The following is an 18,883-nucleotide window of genomic DNA, read 5'->3' as shown; positions in this document are numbered from 1 at the left end:
GGTACTGGTACAAAAACAGACTTATAGATCAATGAAACAGCATACAGAGTCCATACATAATGCGACATACCTACATCCATCTGATATTCAACAAAGTCGAGAAAAATAAGAAAGGGAAAAGGACTCCCTCTTCAATAAATGTTGCTGAAATAATTGGTGAGCCATATGCAGATGACTGAAAGTGGATTCCTTCCTTACACCATATACGAAGTCAAGATGAATTAAATATTTATTTGTAAAACCTAAAACTATAAACACCTTGGAAGATAATAAGGGAAATACAATTCTGGACATAAGGCCTGGCAAAGATTTCATGATAAAGATGCTAAAAGTGATTGTAACAAGGGTAAAAAATGGCAAATGAGACCTAATTAATCTAAAGAGCTTCTTCATAGCAAATAAACTATCAACAAAGTAAAGAGACAACCTACAGAATGGGAGAAAATATTTGCAAACTATGCATCCAACAAAGGTCTAATATCCAGAACCCATAAGGAGCTTAACCAAATGAACAAGCAAAAAATGAACAATCCCATTAAAAGGTGGGTGAAGAACATGAACAGACACTTTTGAAAAGAAGTCATACATACAGCCAACAAACATTAAAAAATGCCCAACATCACTAATCATTAGAGAAGTGCCAATCAAAACCACAATGACATACCATCTCACACCAGTCAGAATGGCTATCATAATAAAAAGTCAAAAAATAACACATGCTAGCAAGGCTGCGGAGCAAAAGGAATGCTTATAGATTCCTGGTGGGAATGTAAATTAGTTCAGCCACTTTGGAAAGCACTTTGATGATTTATCAAAGAACTTAAAACACAATTACCACTCAACTCAGCAATTCCATTACTGGGTATATACTACCCAAAGGAATATAAATTGTTCTACCATAAAGACATATGCATGCATATGTTCATTGCAGCACTATTCACAATAGCAAGAACATGGAATCAACTTAAATGCCCATCAATCGCATGCTGGAAAAAGAAAAGTGTACATATACACCGAGGAATACTACACAGTCATATAAAAGAACAAGATCATGTCCTTTGCAGGAACATGGGTGGAGCTGGAGGCCATTATTCTAAGAGAACTAACACAGGAACAGAAAACCAAGTAGTACATGTTGTCACTTATAAGTGGAAGCTAAACATTGAGAACACATGGGCACAAAGAAGGGAACAACAGATATCAGGGCCTACTTGAGGGTAGAGGGTGAAAATCAAAAAACTTCCTATCAAGTACTATGCTAATAAGTACTTGATTAGCATAGAAAACTCACAGTCTGTAACCAAAAGCCCCTTGATCTGATAAACAATTTCAGCAAAGTTTTGGGGTACAAGATTTATGTACAAAAATTCATAGCATTTCTATATACCAACAACATCTAAGCTTACAAAGCTTAGATGTAATAATAATCTGTACACCAAACTCCCGTGACTTGAAATTAACCCGCATAACAAACCTGCACATGTACCTTGAACCTAAAATAAAAGTTAAAAAGAAGAAAAAAAAACAATAAATCTGAGATTCCTCTGTGATCAATGTAGAGAGAAAAAGTATGTTTGTAGAGAAAAGTGACACCAGTTATTGGATTGTAGCCCTGTGCATTGTTTTCTAGTTCTTGTCATCTACCTACAGAGTAGACTAGATCTTGAATTCTTCTAGATTTCTCTAATCCCATTTTCTTTGATGAAATTTCTAAAACTGGGAACTGCTCTGGTTCTGAAGCCCTATAATCTGAAACTAGATGAATTTTAAGGGACGAGTCTCATTCCTGATGTGTGGGGCACACAGAAAATTTACCAAACCTCTCAATGCCCATAACCAGAGACATTCAAACTGCAAACCAGAATGAGAAGTTGATGGCTTCATGGCTTCATGCTATTGACAGCATTTCCCACAACACTAGAAAAAGACTCCGTATTGTAAGACTCTTATCACTATTAATGCCTATGATTTTCACTTAATTTAGAGAACCTTTAGTCCACCTGGAGGGCAACTTTGGGCAACATTGCTAATACAACCATCGCTCACTCCCTGCTTTAAGTTCAACACAGTAATGGGACAGTAGCATTGGTGAAAAAGCTGCTGTATATTATCTATTGATTAAATAAAGAAATGTCTGTTTTATTGCTAATATTACAAGTAATGTAGCTTAATGTATATGTTTTATTTTTAAGCTATTTTAATATTTTTAATTAAATATTAAATTAAAATATTTTTAATTTTTGGCCATTTCCATGTTCTCTTCTGTAATCTGACCAATGAAATGACTTGCCCATATTTCTACTACCTTGGAAATTTTCCTGGCATATGGTTTAGTACAAAACATATCTTTTGCAGGAAAATTGATGGATCTGGGGCCATTATCAATAGCAAATTAACAGAAACAGAAAACCAAATACCACATGATCTCACTTATAAGTGGGCGTTAAATGATGAGAACTCATGAACACAAAGAAAGGAACAACGAACACTAGGGACAGCATGAGGGTAGAGGGTGGGAGGAGGAAGAGGAGCAGAGAAAAATAACTCTTGAGTACTAGGCTTAGTACCAGGGTGATGAAATAATCTGTACAAAAATACCCCGTGACATGAGTTTACCAACATAACAAACCTGCGTGTGGACCTCCTAACCTAAAATAAAAGTTAAAAAAAGCCAGCAAGTTGTATAATATAGTGTGTGTAATATAAACCCAGTATATTAAAGAACCACTATTAATCTTATATATATATGCGTGTATATATTATGTGTAAATATACACCTATACAAACATATGTGTGTGTGTTTATAAAACTATACACATGTGTTATCTTGTCAATGCATGATAAGTATAAATGACTTTCTGTTGGAGATGAACTGAGAAAAAGTTAATGTGTCATTTCTCATTTCATACACTTCAAGACAGAAGGAAGGAAAAAAAGACTAGAATTTGATGTGTATGAGTTGTTCACTCATTTAAGCTTTAGAGTTGACATAAGGCTAATAATTTCAGGACTATAGCATCTAATTACCACTGCATTTATGTTCAGTCAGAAAAAAAAAATGGATGCAGTGCAAAATAGAAAAAAATAAAACCTGGTGAGAATTTCTGGAGATTTTTCTCTTGTTTGGAAGAGAAAAATAACAGTCATTAATGCATGACTAGCAATAAGAAAACATATATTTAGACATGATCTAAGTTGGAAACACAAAGGAAAAAGATTATCCAAATCTTGATCTTGTGTTTACAGTAACACAAAATCAGAGCATGAATTCAAACACTTAATGTTCATTCCTCTTACGGCTGATTGTTCCAGTATATCCCTACAGGTTACAGCTGCTCCTAGACATAGTTTTTCTGTTCCAAATCCAGACCTCCAGTAATTCTAGGTGACACTCAGCCAAAACAGCTTTTCTACCTTCTTACCTTTCTCTCTTTTTGTGCTTAACATTATGAGGTCCAGCAAAGCCTCTTCACATTCTATTTTCTTTCATTTCTCACTTTCATTTTACTCAAAAGACAGAAATCTGAGAATTGACCCAGAAAATAATAATCCTTTTTATCTAGAACATGCAGAGAATAAATGGCTCTGAATTGTCATTTATTAATCATTTTTCTTTGTTTTACAGTGATAACATATTAACGACTCAGCAGTAGATAGGTATTAGCATATGTAGTGATCAATACAAGTGTTACAGAGTATGGAGAATAGCAGATAAATGTATGCAGTGACCCAAGAAACTCTCTTTAATGGAGGTTGGATGTTCACTGGATCTTGAGGGAATGGGAAGATGTGGGTTGACAAGTCAGAGAAGATATCCCTTATGGTGGGAAGGAAGAGGGTGATGGCTCTGATAAGGGAGAATTGCAGGTGACAGCACAGCAGCAGCCAGACCATCTGCCCTTCTTCAGACAGGAATGAAGCAGAGGTGGTACAAGGGTGGCACACGACCGATGCATTGGCAATGGGGGTGATGTCAGTATCCTTTGGGTCAACCTGAGATTTCAGGTTAAAGTTCTGCAAAATGGTGGTCAGGAATAAAAACAGCTCCACGCAGGCCAGGCCCTCTCCCACACACATCAATTTTCTTGAAAATAACAGACATAGAGGATCTGTTCCTTGAACATTAGGTCATGAACAGTCACAAAAAGTATGCAGTAACTATTTGATAAATGATCAAATTGATGGATGGATCGAAGGCAGAATGGCTGGAAGGAAGGTTGGATACATAGAAAGGCAGAAAAATGGATACATTTCCTATCTACTTAATATCATATTTTACTAGATACCCTTCACTCAAAAAATATTTATGGAGTATCAGCTCTATGCCACGTACTTCACTAAGTATTCCCACATTATAACTGCTCTTTTGACACTACTAGTTTCCATCAGTCTTTTTCTAGAAATGAACTCACAAGGAAGAAGGTTGAAAGGAGAAGGCTCATACAGTGTGTTCTCCTTTGTACCTCTAGAACAATATGTAGCCAAAGATTTTTTGCCTAGTGTACTTTGAAAAGTACATGTCTAAACATGCCACTCTCTCACTTTACAACTTTAAATGACACCCATCTGTCCTATGGGATAAAGGTCAAATGGCTTGACCTGACTCTTCACATTCTGTTTCCAGGCTGACATTCTATATCACTCCTTCCATTTTTCATCTCCTCCACTCTCAGCTCTTGGCATATCCATTCTTCATCAATCTCCAACACACCACAAAGTTTCAAGCATTATCTCTTGCTGTCCCATCTGTCTAAAAAGCTCTACTCTCATGCTTCCTTCAGAATTTATGTCCCATGTCATTTCCTCTTTAGGATTTCTGTGATCACTAGTCAATAGAAACTCATCCTCTCTAGGTTTCCTCATCATATTCATGCTTCCGCTGGAGCATAGATCACCTAGAATTCTATTCTCTGTGTATTTATTTTTGTATCCCGCTAAAACGTGAGATCCTTAAATGAAGGTCTCAGTTCTTGACATCTTAGTGTATACAGTGCCAGATCCAAAGCTGGGATCAAAAGCCAGAGAAAAAAAATAAAGGGAATTCCATGTCCACAGACTCACCACACACTTTAGCTGTAGAGATTGAATATCCAAGATGTATGATCATGAGTGGAGGGAGATCAAGGTGCTCTGGAATAATTGCAGACTATCCCTCCATATTCCCAGGGTTTCCTGACCCTGAAATTTGTTGACAGGTTCTGATCCTCTAGATCTACAGAAAATGTCCTGCTACTGGGGTTCATTACCTCTGTAAAAATTTCCTGCCTTCTCTTCTTATCCTGCTTCCTGCTCCAATGTGGCAACTTAAGTTTCCTTCCTCTTGGAAGTGGTATGGCCTGTGAATGAGCAGGAAGCAGGCAGCTTCCCCCACTGAGCTCCCCAACATCCTGTGCTTTCCCCTCTGGCAACCTTCCTCCTACTATATTACAATGATCTGTTTACTTGTCTACTTCTCTAAATCAGAAGTGAGCCTCTTAAGAGCCCATTCTCTGCTCTCAGATACTTGTATCTCCAGAGCTCAGTCTAGGGAGTGAGGGACACCACAGGGCAGATATTCAAAATTGTGGAATTAGATACCTTTCTCATGGCAGATGAGAAATGTCTAAATGAGTTTCACCCATTAAGAGGAGCTCTTGGGTAGCTCAGTGATGTATCTAGAGGCAGAATTAAATTATCCTACACTCTAGCTTTTTCAGTTTGAAAAACTGGATCAACTCCCCAAAGCCCCACTAATCTGGCCCAATAAAGGGGATGTTCAACAGGGAAATCGCATAGGCATAGGGAACGGTGCTAATGATCTGCAAAGCAATTCAGCCAGACCCCAGCAGAGGCATCATGTAAGAGTCAAATGATCCCAAAAAGGTATCATGTCCCTTGAAGGACAGATGGAAATGAATATCTATTACCTGTTGAGAAAGGCATGAAGTAGTCACTTTTCTTAAAGTTGCCACTCTTATCCAGAAAATGGCCAGGGTCAAACACCTCTGGGTTGGGGAATTCTTTGTCATTGTGCAGCACAGAAGTCAGTGATGTTATTATGGTCATGACTTGGAAATAGCAAAACAGACAAACTAAGTTATAAAGAAGTCAAAGAATTGGAAGAAGTGGTGGAAATCACCTAGTCCAATCTCTTTGGTCAATAGATAAGAAAATTGAGGTCCAAAGAAGTTACATTCCCACCCAGACAGACCTAGTAAGAAGCAGGATGAATTTAAGGCAAGTGGCAGTGACTTTGCTAAAGTCCCCTCCAATTAATTGCATTTGAAGTCCTGAGCATTTGAGTACTTGGGGGCAGCCTTCTGAATCCCCCATTTATTATCAAGCTTGGACCCTGGTGTACATCCCCACTTGCTGCTGTATTTCATCACTTCAGTTTTCACACATCTCACACACGGATTACCTTTTTTGTTGTTTGTTTGCAGGATTGCTACACAGGTATATTGTGTGATGCTAAGGTTTGGGATACAAATAATTCCATTACCCAAGTAGAAAGCACAGTACCGAACTCGGTGGTGGCCACTGCGCAGACCAGACTTCGCTCGTTTTCGTGCGCCTCGCTCCGCTTTTCCTCCGCAACCATGTCTGACAAACCCGATATGGCTGAGATCGAGAAATTCGATAAGTCGAAACTGAAGAAGACAGAGACGCAAGAGAAAAATCCACTGCCTTCCAAAGAAACGATTGAACAGGAGAAGCAAGCAGGCGAATCGTAATGAGGCGTGCGCCGCCAATATGCACTGTACATTCCACAAGCATTGCCTTCTTATTTTACTTCTTTTAGCTGTTTAACTTTGTAAGATGCAAAGAGGTTGGATCAAGTTTAAATGACTGTGCTGCCCCTTTCACATCAAAGAACTACTGACAACGAAGGCCGCGCCTGCCTCTCCCATCTGTCTATCTGGCTGGCAGGGAAGGAAAGAACTTGCATGTTGGTGAAGGAAGAAGTGGGGTGGAAGAAGTGGGGGTGGGACGACAGTGAAATCTAGAGTAAAACCAAGCTGGCCCAAGGTGTCCTGCAGGCTGTAATGCAGTTTAATCAGAGTGCCATTTTTTTTGTTGTTGTTCAAATGATTTTAATTATCGGAATGCACAATTTTTTTAATATGCAAATAAAAAGTTTAAAAACTTAAAAAAAAAAAAAAAAAGAAAGCGCAGTACCCAACGGGTAGTTTTTCAACCCTTCCTTCCCTCCAGCCCCCATCTAGTAGTCCCCAGTGTCTATTGTTGCCATCTTTATGTCCATGAGTACTGATGTTTAACTCCCCCCTGTAAGTGAGAACATACAATATTTGGTTTTCTGTTCCTGCGTTAATTCACTCCAGCTGCATCTATGTTGCTACAAAGGACAAGATTTCATTCTTTTTTATGACTGCATAGTGTTTCCTGGTGTGTTTGTACCATCTTTTCTTTATCCAGTCTACTGTTGATGGGCATTTAGGTTGATTCCAATCCTTTGCCATTGTGAATAATGTTGTAATGAATATACAAGTGCATGTGTCTTTTTACTAGAATGATTTATTTTCTTTTGGCAATATACCCAGTAATGGGATTGCTGGATCAAATTGTAATTCTGTTTTAAGTTCTTTGAGAAACCTCCAAACTGCTTTTCACAGTAGCTGAAATAATTTACATTCCCACAAGCAGCCTATAAGTGTTTCCTTTACTCCACAGCCTTGCCATCATCCACTGTTTTTTGACTTTTTTATCATAGCCATTCTGACTGATGTGAGATGGTATCCCGTTTTGGTTTTGATTTGCATTTCTCTGATGGTTAGTGATGTGAAGCATTTTTTCATATGTTTATTGGCCGCTTGTATGTCTTTTGAGAAGCATCTGTTCATGTTTTTTGCCCACTTTTTAATGGCATTGTTTTTCTGTTTGTTCAATTGTTTAATTACCTTATAGGATATTAGACTTTTATCAGATGCCTAGTTTGCAAATACTTCCTCCCATTCTGTAGGTTGTCTGTTTGCTTTGTTAACAGTTACTTTTGTTACACAGAAGCTCTTAATTTGTAACTAATGTATCAATTTTAATTAACATATCTTTTTTTTTCATTGTGACTGCTTTTGAGGACTTAGTGATGAATTCTTTCCCAAGGCCAATGTCCAGAATGGTGTTTCTTGGGTATTTCTTTTGCAATTCTTATAGTTTGATGTCTTACATTTAAAACTTTAATCCATCTTGAGTTCATATTTGTATATGGTGAAAGGATGGGGTCCAGTTTCATTCTGCATATGGCTACCCTGCCATCCCAGCATCATTTATTGAAAAGGGAGTCCTTTCCCATTGCCTAATTTTTGTCAACGTTGTTGAAGATCAGATGGCTGTAGGTATGCAGCTTTATTTCTGGGTACTGTATTCTGTTCCATTGGTATGTGTGTCTGTTTTTGTACCAGTACCATGCTATTTTGGTTACTGTAGCCTTATAGCATATTTTGAAGTCTGGTAGCGTGATGACTCCAGCTTTCTTCTTTTTGCTTAGGTTTGTTTTGGCTATTCAGTCTCTTTTTTGTTTCCATATGAATTTTAGAAGAGACACTGGTAGTCTGATAGGAATAGCATTGAATCAGTAGATTGCTTTGGGCAGTATGGCAATTTTAACAGTATTGATTCTTCCAATCCATGAAAATGGAATGTTTTTCCATTTATTTGTGTCATCTATGATTTCTTTCAGTAGTGTTTTGTAGTTTTCCTTATAGAGATCTTTCACCTCCTTGGTTAGATGTATTCCTAGGGATTTAATGTTTTGTGGCTATTGTAAATGGGATTGTGTTCTTGATTTGGCTGTCAACTTGAACATTACTGATATATAAAAATGCTAATGATTTTTGTACATTTATTTTGTATCCTGAAACTTTCCTGAAGTCATTTATCACTTCCAGGGGCCCTTTTGACAGAGTCTTCAGGGTTTTCTAGGTGTAGAATCATACTATCAGTGAAGAGAGATAGTTTGATTTCTTCTTTTCCTATTTGAATACATTTTCTTTCTTTCTCTTGCCTGATTGCTCTGGCTAGGACTTCCAGATGATGACTTTTAAATAGAAGCCTCTGCTGGCTCTTAAAGAGTCAGGAGAATTTGGAATCCATTCATAGGGTTTTTTAAAATCAAAATCTGATTTAATTAAAAGTGACTTCTGAGATGATATCAACAAGTACACTAAAATCTATTGAGGGATTGATCACAGAAGTGCTATATGTTTCTTTTAATTAAAATATGTGGGGGAACTCTTCATTACAGATGAATCCAACCTAAAAAAACACAGAAGGCATGATAAAAGTGAAAAAATCATCATTTTTGCAACCATTCAGGTAGGACCATAGATTCAGGCAAGGATCATCAATTAACTTTAAAACTACTGGGTAAATTCTTTTGGAAAGTAATATTCACAAGATATTAAAGTACCATGCCATCTTTTTATTAACTGTATATGAAAAACAGAACCCCAACAATGGAGAGACTAGCAGACACACCGTTACAAAATGTGGACCGCACATGTGAAGCAATAGCACATATATAACATCACCTACGTAACTTTCTTGCCAAAAACACATAACTGGAAGCTAATTCTCAAAAAACATTCAAGGAAAGTCAGACTGAGCAACATTTTACATAACAAGAGTACAGGACTTTTAAAAATTGTCTATGCATTAAAGTGAAACAAACTAAAAAATACTGTTCATGATGAAGGAGGACTAACAAAACAAGATAACCAAATTAAAAGCTTGTTCCTTGACTGGACTACAGGAAGTCCACCAAAAAAAAAGCTATAAGAGATATTTTAGTATAACTGGGAAAATGTAATTGTAAGATATTAGATAATATTAACCTATTGATAATCATTCCTTCAGTGTGAATGTTATTATTATTATGTAGGAGAAAGTCCTTGTTTTGGGGAATTATATACTGAAGTACTTAGGTGTTAAATGTGACAGATTAGATTACATAGGTAGATAGATGATAGATAAATGCAGATAAATGTATAGATGAAAATGTAGATGTATACACATTTCAGTATATTATATGTATACTATATACCTACACACACATATTCATTCTAGAAAGATATTATGATACATGATAGTTGCTATAGATTTTCTAATACTCCCAATAATGTGGGAGTGGGGAGATACCATATAATTGAATACATGATATTTCTTTTCTTCTTTCTTTCTTTTTTTTCTTTTTTTTTTTTTCTTTTTTTTTGTGACAGGGCCTCGCTCTGTCACCCAGGCTGGAGTGCAGTGGTACGACCATAGCTAACAGCAGCTTCAACCTCTTGGTCTCCAGCAATCCTCCCACTGCAGCCTCCCAAGTTGCTGCGACTATAGGCACATGCCACTACACCCAGCCATTTTTTAAATTTTCTGTAGAGATATGGTTTCACTATGTTGTCCAGGCTGGCCTCCAGCTCCTGGGTGCAAATGATCCTTCCACTTTAGCCTCCCAAAGTGCCTGGATTCCAAGTGTGAGCCTCCACACCTGGCCTTTTCTTTAGCAAAACATTAATATTTATACAAAGTATGATAAGTAAGGAATATAAATACATTCACTCCATGCAAGTAAAGGTTTAGCCAAATGAAATTACACCTACCTCAAATTGGTTTTAGCTATTCAGGCTTTTAGTATTGCATAATTGAGAATGAGATATTTCTAACCCTGTATTATAGAACATTTAAAAATTAGACATGTGTTCTGTAGCATGGTAGCCATGAATGATCCATGGTTATTTGTATTTAAATTTAAAGTAATGAAAAGTAAATTAAAATGTTAATTTCAATTCTTCAGTTGCATTCATTATACTTCAGTACTCAATAAGTACCTGTGGCTAGTGGATTCCATATGGCACAATACAGACATTCAGGATTCCCTCTTCCCTGTAAGATAGCAGTAGTGATTTCATCCTTAACAAACTCCAATCCTTTTTCCTCTCAAAGTTAAATTTTCATTATTTTATTTATTTATAATGGCAATATGTACATGCTTCAAGTGGAATGGAGCAGCTTGCAGAATAGCAACTAAAAAGTCCCAATAAACACAGAAACCGTGTGTTAGAAAGCACTAGAAAAGCTGCTGAGACAAAAATTACTCAGGCTTGCAGACATAGGGGAACCTCAGAGAGCTCAACTGATGTCTACAGTCAATTCTTGACTGTGTTCATATCTAATTCTGAATGAAGGTAGAAGGTGTTGCATAATTCTGTCTGCCTAGCACGGGAGGGATGAACCTTTTCTGAAAGAAGATTAACTTCATCTGACATTCTGCATTTTTTCATATGTCATAACTGGCACTTAACCAAAACTTATGAGTCACTCCAAAGACAGAACTAAGTGAGCACAATAAGAATAGAGAAGAGAGAAAAGGTTATAAAAACAAGCACAATAGGGAACATTATCTTCCTTATTTTATGAAGCCAGCCTTTCCTTAATATCAGAAATATGACAAGAAAATTTTGAGGAAGAAAAATTGCAAACCAATGTCTCTTATAAATATAAATTCAAATATCCTGAAAAAACATAGCAACTAAGACCCAGTTGTGCATGTCTCTGTGTGTGTATTTGTGTGTATTTTAACTTATATATATATATACACACACACATATATGTTATATATATAGGCAGGATAAAATATATCAATTGATGCAGAGAATCCATTTGATCAAATTGTATACACATTCATAACCAAAAAAAATCATCAAAAGTAAAGAAGAAGGCAATCTTCTGTAAACTGATTTTTTAATACAAAAATATACATAAAATATCATTCTCGCTGGTGAGATGTTAAAGCTCCACCCATCCTGAATATCATAGATGAAACAAGGATGCCCACCATCATGATTTATTCAACACTGTCCTGGAAATCCTAACCAGTGAAATAAAGCAATAAAGAGAAAATTGAGTTATAAGAATTGAAAAATAAGAAATAAAATAAAACAGATCACAGAATACATAGAAATTACAAGTAAATTTACAAACAAAAAATTAGCAATGCTAAGTAAATTTGCTTGATGTAAGGTCATCAAAATAATAAAATCAATCATATTTCCATGTTCCAGAAACAAAGAAATGAAAAGGCACTTTTTTTTAAAGTATATGATTTAAAAGCCAGGTGCAGTGGCACACATCTCTAATCCCAGCTACTCAGGAGGATGTTGTGGGAGGATTGCTTGAACCCAGAAGATCAATCTGTGCAACATAGCAAGACTGTGTTTTGAAAACATATTTTAAAAAATATGATATATATCTTGGACTTGGTTCAACCCTGTCAGGTGACCAGCGACATGGGGCCAGGCTCGGCACCTGGGGTTGGGGTTCATCACCAGGAGGAGGCTCAAATGTGTTTGTCTTAAAAAGAATTCAAATTGCATTCCAAGATGGCCAAACAGGAACAACTCCTGTCTGCAACCACCAGCATGGTTGACAGAGAAGATGGGTGATTTCTGCATTTCCAACTAAGGTACTTGGTTCATCTCATTGGGATTGGTTGGAAAGTACGTGCAGCCCACAGAGGGCAAGCTGAAATGGGGTGGGGTGTCGACTCCCCCAGGAAGTGCAAGGGGTCAGGGGATTTCCCTTTCCTAGCCAAAGGAAGCCATACCTTAACTGAAGATGGTACCTGGAAAAATGGGACACTCCCACCCAAATACTGCATTTTCCCAAAGTTCTTAACAAATGGCACACCAGGAGATTGTATCTCGCACCTGGCTCAGTGGGTCCCATGGAGCTTTGCTCACTGCTAATGCAGCAGTTTGAGATTACCTGTGGGCAGGAGCCTGGTATGGGGAGGGGCATCCGCAATTGCTGAGACTTGAGTAGGTAGACAAAGCAGCCAGGAAGCTTGAAGTGGGTGAAACCCACTGCAGCTCAGCAAGGCCTCTGTAGACTCCACCTCTGGGGGCAGGGCATAGCTGAACAAAAGGCAGCAGAAACTTCTGCAGACTTAAACAACCCTGTCTGACAGCTCTGAAGAGAGCGGTGGTTCTCCCAGCACAGTGTTTGACCTTGGAGAACAGACAGACCGCCTCTTCAAGTGGGTCCCTGGCCCCTGTGTAGCCTAACTGGAAGACCCCTCCCAGTAGGGGGTGACTGACACCTCATACAGACAGGTGTCCCTCTGGGATGAAGCTTCCAGAGGAAAGATCAGGCAGCAATATTTGCTGCTCTGCAATATTTGCTGTTCTGCAGCCTCCGCTGGTGATATCCAGGAAAACAGGATATAGTAAACTCCAGTAAACTCCAACAGACCTGCAGCTGAGAGATCCAACTGTTAGAAGGAAAAATAACAAATAGAAAGGAATAGCATAACATGAACAAAAAGGACATCCACACCAAAACCTCATCTGTAGGTCACCAACATCAAAGACCAAAGGTAGATAAAACCTGAAAGATGGGAGGAAACCAGAGCAGAAAAGCTGAACATTCTAAAAACCAGAGTACCTGTTCTCCAAAGGATCGCAGCTCCTCACCAGCAAAAGGACAAAGCTAGATGGAGAATGACTTTGAGGAGCTGACAGAAGTGGGCTTCAGAAGGTTAGCAGTAACAAACTCCTCCAAGCCAAAGGAGAATGTTGCAACCCATTGCAAGGAAGTTAACAACCTTGAAAAAAGATTAGACAAATGGCTAACTAGAATACACAGTGTGGAGAAGACTGTAAATGACCTGATGGAGCTGAAAACCATGGTACGGGAAATATGTGATGCATGCACAAATTGGCTTCAGTAGCCAATTTGATCAAGTGGAAGAAAGGATATCAGTGACTGAAGATCAAATTAATGAAATAAAGCAAGAAGACAAGGTTAGAGAAAAAAAGAGTAAAACGAAATGAACAAAGCCTCCAAGAAATATGGGACTATGTGAAAAAAGAAAATCTATGTTTGATTGGCGTACCTGAAAGTGATGGGGAGAATGAAACCAAGTTGGAAAACATTCTTGAGGATATTATCCAGGAGAATTTCCCCAACCTAGTGAGGCAAGCCAACATTCAAATTCAGGAAATACAGAGAACACCACAAAGATACTCCTGTAGAAGGGCAACTCCAAGACACATAATTGTCAGATTCTCAAAGGTTGAAATGAAGGAAAATGTGTTAAGCGCAACCAGAGAGAAAGGTCGGGTTACCACAAAGGGAAGCCCATCAAACTAACAGCGGATCTCTTGGCAGAAACACTAGAAACCAGAAGAGAATGGGTGCCAATATTCAACATTCTTAAAGAAAAGAATTTTTTCAACCCAGAATTTCATATCCAGCCAAACTAAGCTTCATAAGGGAAGGAGAAATAAAATCCTTTACAGACAAGCAAAAGCAGAGAGATTGTCTCACCACCAGGCCTGCCTTACAAGAGCTCCCAAAGAAAGCACTAAATATGGAAAGGAACAACTGGTATCAGTCACTGCAAAAACATGTCAAATTGTAAAGACCATCAATGCTAGGAAGAAACTGCATTAACTAATGGGCAAAATAACCAGCTAGCATCATAATGACAGGATCAAATTCACACATAACAATATTAACCTTTAATGTAAATAGGCTATATGCCCCAATTAAAAGACACAGACTGGCAAATTGGAGAAAGAGTCAAGACCCATGAGTGTGCTGTATTCAGGAGACCCATCTCACATGCAAAGAACGCACACTGGCTCAAAATAAAGAGATGGAGGAAGATCTACCAAGGAAATGGGAAAAAAAAAAAAAAGCAGGAGTTGCAATGGTAGTTTCTGATAAAACAGACTTTAAACCAACAAAGATCAAAAGATACAAAGAAGGCCATTACATAATGGTAAAGGGATCAATTCAACAAGAAGAGCTAACTATCCTAAATATATATGCACCCAATACAGGAGCACCTAGATTCATAAAGCAACTCCTTAGAGCAGTGCAACTCCAAGGTAGTCTTTAGACTCCCACACAATAATAACGGGAGACTATAACACCCCACAGTCAATATTAAACAGATCAATGAGACAGAAAATTAACAAGGATATCTGGAACTCTAACTCAGCTCTGAACCAAGAAGACCTAATAGACATCTACAGAACCCTCCACCCCAAATCAACAGAATATACATTCTTCTCAGCACAACATCACACTTATTCCAAAATTGACAACATAGTTGTAAGTAAAGCACTCCTCAGCAAATGTAAAAGAACAGAAATCACAACAAACTATCTCTCAGACCACAGTGTAATCAAACTAGAACTCAGGATTAAGGAACTCACTCAAAACTGCACAACTGCATGGAAACTGAACAACCTGCTCCTGAAGACTACTGGGTACCTAACGAAATGAAGGCAAAAGTAAAAGTGTTCTTTAAAATCAATGAGGATAAAGACACAATGTACCAGAATCTCTGGGACACATTTAAAGCAGTGTGTCGATGAAAATTTACAGTAATAAATGCCCACAAGAGAAAGCAGGAAAGATCTAAAGTCAACACCCTAACATAACAATTAAAAGAACTAGAGGAGCTAGAGCACACAAACTCAAAAGCTAGCAGAAGGCAAGAAATAACTAAGATCAGAGCAGAAATGAAGGAGATAGACACACAAAAAACCCTTCAAAAAATCAATGAATCCAGAAGCTGGTTTTTTGAAAAGATCAACAAAATTGATACACTGCCAGCAAGACTAATAAAGAAGAAAATACAAAAGAATGAAATAGACACAATAAAAAATGATAAAGGGGATATTATCACTGATCCCACAGAAATACAAACTACCATCAGAGAATACTATAAACATATCTACACAAATAAACTAGAAAACCTAGAAGAAATTGATATATTCCTGGACACATACACCCTCCAAGACTAAGCCAGGAAGAAGTTGAATCCCTGAAAAGACAAAAAGCAGGTTCTGAAATTGAGGCAATAATTAATAGCCTACCAACCAAAAACATCCAGAACCATATGGATTCACAGCCACATTCCACCAGAGGTACAAGGAGGAACTGGTACCATTCCTTCTGAAACTATTCCAATCAATTGAAAAAGAGGGAATCCTCCCTAACTCATTGTATGAGGTCAGCATCATCCTGATACCAAAGCCTGGCAGAGACACAACAAAAAAGAGAATTTTAGACCAATATCACGAAGAACATCAATGTGAAAATCCTCAATAAATACTAGCAAACTGAATTTAGCAGCCCATCAAAAAGCTTATCCAGTACGATCAAGTAGTCTTCAACCCTGGGATGGAAGGCTGGTTCAACATACACAAATCAATAAACATAATCCATAACATAAACAGAACCAATGACAAAAACCACATGATTATCTCAATAGAAAAGCAGAAAAGGCCTTTGACAAAATTCAACAGCCCTTCATGCTAAAAACTCTCAATAACCTAGGTATTGATGGAAAGTATCTCAAAATAATAAGAGCCATTTATGAAAAACCCACAGCCAATATCATACTGAATGGGCAAAATCTGGAAGCATTCCCTTTGAAAACTGGCACGAGGCAGAGATGCCCTCTCTCACCACTCCTATTCAACATAGTGTTGGAAGTTCTGGTCAAGGCAATCAGGTAAGAGAAAGAAATAAAGAGTATTAAATTAGGAAAAGAGGAAGTCAAATTGTCCCTGTTTGCAGATGACATGATTGTATATTTAGAAAACCCCAACGTCTTAGACCAAAATCTCCTTAAGCTGATAAGCAACTTCAGTAAAGTCTCAGGATACAGAATCAATGAGCAAAAATCACAAGCATTCCTATACACCCATAACAGACAAACAGAGAGCCAAATCATGAGTGAACTCCCACTTACAATTGCTACAAAGAGAATAAAACACCTAGGAATGCAACTTACAAGGGATGTGAAGGACCTCTTCAAGTAGAACTACAAACCACTGCTCAACAAAATAAAGGAGAACACAAACAAATAAAACAACATTCCATGCTCATAGATAGGAAGAATCAATATCACAAAAATGGCCATATTGCCCAAGGTAATATATACATTCAATGCCATCCCCGTCAAGCTACCAATGACTTTCTTCACAGAATTGGAAAAAACTACTTTAAAGTTCATATGGAACCAAAAAAGAGCCTGCATTGCCAAGACAATCCTAAGCAAAAAGAACAAAGCTGGAGGTATCATGCTACCTGACTTCAAAGTATACAAGACTACAGTAACCAAAACAGCATGGTACTGGTACCAAAACAGATATACAGACCAATGGAACAGAACAGAGGTCTCAGAAATAACACCACGTATCTACAACCATCTGATCTTTCAGAAAACTGACCAAAAAAAAAAAAAAAAAAAGAAAATGGGGAAAGGATTCCCTTTTTAATAAATGGTGTTGGGAAAACTGGCTAGCCATATACGCAGAAAGCTGAAACTGGAGCCTTTCCTTACACCTTATACAAAAATTAATTGAAGATTTATTAGAGACTTAAATGTTAGATGTAAAACCATAAAAACCCTAGAAGAAAACCTAGGCAATACCATTCAGGACATAAGCATGGGCAAGGACTTCATTACTAAAACACCAAAAGCGATGGCAACAAAAGCCAAAATAGACAAATGGGATCTAATTAAACTAAAGAGCTTCTGCACAGCAAATGAAACTACCATCAGAGTGAACAGGGAACCTACAGAATGGGAGAAAATTTTTGCTGTATACCCATCCGACAAAGGGCTAATATCCAGAATCTACAAAGAACTTAAACAAATTTATAAGAAAAAAACAAACAACTTCACCAAAAATTGGGCAAAGGATATAAACAGACACTTCTCAAAATAAGACATTTATGCAGCCAACAGACACACGAAAAAATGCTCATCACCACTGGTCATCAGAGAAATGCAAATCAAAACCACAGTGAGATACCATCTCACACCAGTTAGAATGGCAATCATTAAAAAGTAAGTAAGCAACAGATGCTGGAGAGGATGTGGAGATATAGGAACGCTTTTACACTGTTGGTGGCAGTGTAAACTAACTCAACCATTGCGGAAGACAGTGTAGCAATTCCTCAAGGATCTAGAACTGGAAATACCATTTGACCCAGTGATCCCATTACTGGGTATATACCCAAAGGATTGTAAATCATGCTACTATTAAGACACATGCACAAGTATGTTTATTGTGGCACTATTCACAATAGCAAAGACTTGGAATCAACCCAAATGTCCATCAGTGACAGACTGGATTAAGAAAATGTGGCACATACACACCATTGAATACTACGCAGCCATAAAAAAGGATGAGTTCATGTCCTTTGCAGGGACATGGATGCAGCTGGAAACCATCATTCTGAGCAAACTATCACAAGGACAGAAAAGCAAACACCACATATTCTCACTCATAGGTGGGAATTGAACAATGAGAATACCTGGACACAGGGCCTGGAACATCACACCCCAGGGCCTGTCATGGGGTTGGGGGCAGAGGGAGGGATAGCATTAGGAGAAATACCTAATGTAAATGACCAGTTGATGGGTGCAGCAAATCAATATGGCACATGTATACCTATGTAACAAACCTGCACATTGTGCACATGTACCCTAGAGCTTGAAGTATAATAAAGAAAAGAAAAAAGATACATAAATATTTCATAATAATTCATATTATATATTTATAATTATACATTATATACACAATGTACAATTACATCCAAAGTATCATTTATTTCAGAAAAAATTATATAATACATGTGAAAGCCACTGAACTGAAACCAAAACATTACTGACAAAATAGAAGAAAGCCCAAATAAATTAAGAACATAATCATATCCATAAATTGAAAGATTCAACCTGTCAGGACATCAATTCTTTCTAAATTGATCTAAAGAATTAATGTCACCATGATAAAAATTCCAGCACGGTGTTTTGGGAAATTGACAAAACTACACTTCAAACATTTTTTTGGAAACACCT

The 18,883-nt window shown here is 37.6% G+C and overlaps 2 protein-coding genes across 3 annotated transcripts in view; one reads left to right on the top strand and one right to left on the bottom strand.

The window, feature by feature from the left end:
* Positions 1-18,883, bottom strand: part of CYP2C9 (cytochrome P450, family 2, subfamily C, polypeptide 43) — a 127,121-nt gene that overhangs the window by 73,554 nt on the left and 34,684 nt on the right. Inside the window, exon 1 of one of the 2 annotated variants that reach the window (XM_077944889.1) lies at positions 5,907-6,023. The exons of the other annotated variant lie outside the window; for it this stretch is intronic. Within the exon in view, the coding sequence (XP_077801015.1) occupies positions 5,907-6,008 (102 nt within the window). The 5' untranslated portion in view covers positions 6,009-6,023. Of the gene's footprint in view, positions 1-5,906; positions 6,024-18,883 lie in introns of those variants that run through there. 2 annotated transcript variants of the gene reach the window in all.
* LOC144331212 (thymosin beta-4) lies at positions 6,504-7,149 on the top strand. Its single transcript, XM_077946835.1, has one exon. It carries the CDS (start codon positions 6,579-6,581, stop codon positions 6,711-6,713), a length of 135 nt encoding a protein of 44 aa, XP_077802961.1. The 5' UTR covers positions 6,504-6,578; the 3' UTR covers positions 6,714-7,149.

Source organism: Macaca mulatta, chromosome 9 (assembly GCF_049350105.2).
Source record: "Macaca mulatta isolate MMU2019108-1 chromosome 9, T2T-MMU8v2.0, whole genome shotgun sequence".
Taxonomy (NCBI): Eukaryota; Metazoa; Chordata; class Mammalia; order Primates; family Cercopithecidae; genus Macaca; species Macaca mulatta.
Note: the sequence above shows the minus strand (reverse complement) of the source record. Positions and strands in the feature narration are given on the sequence as shown.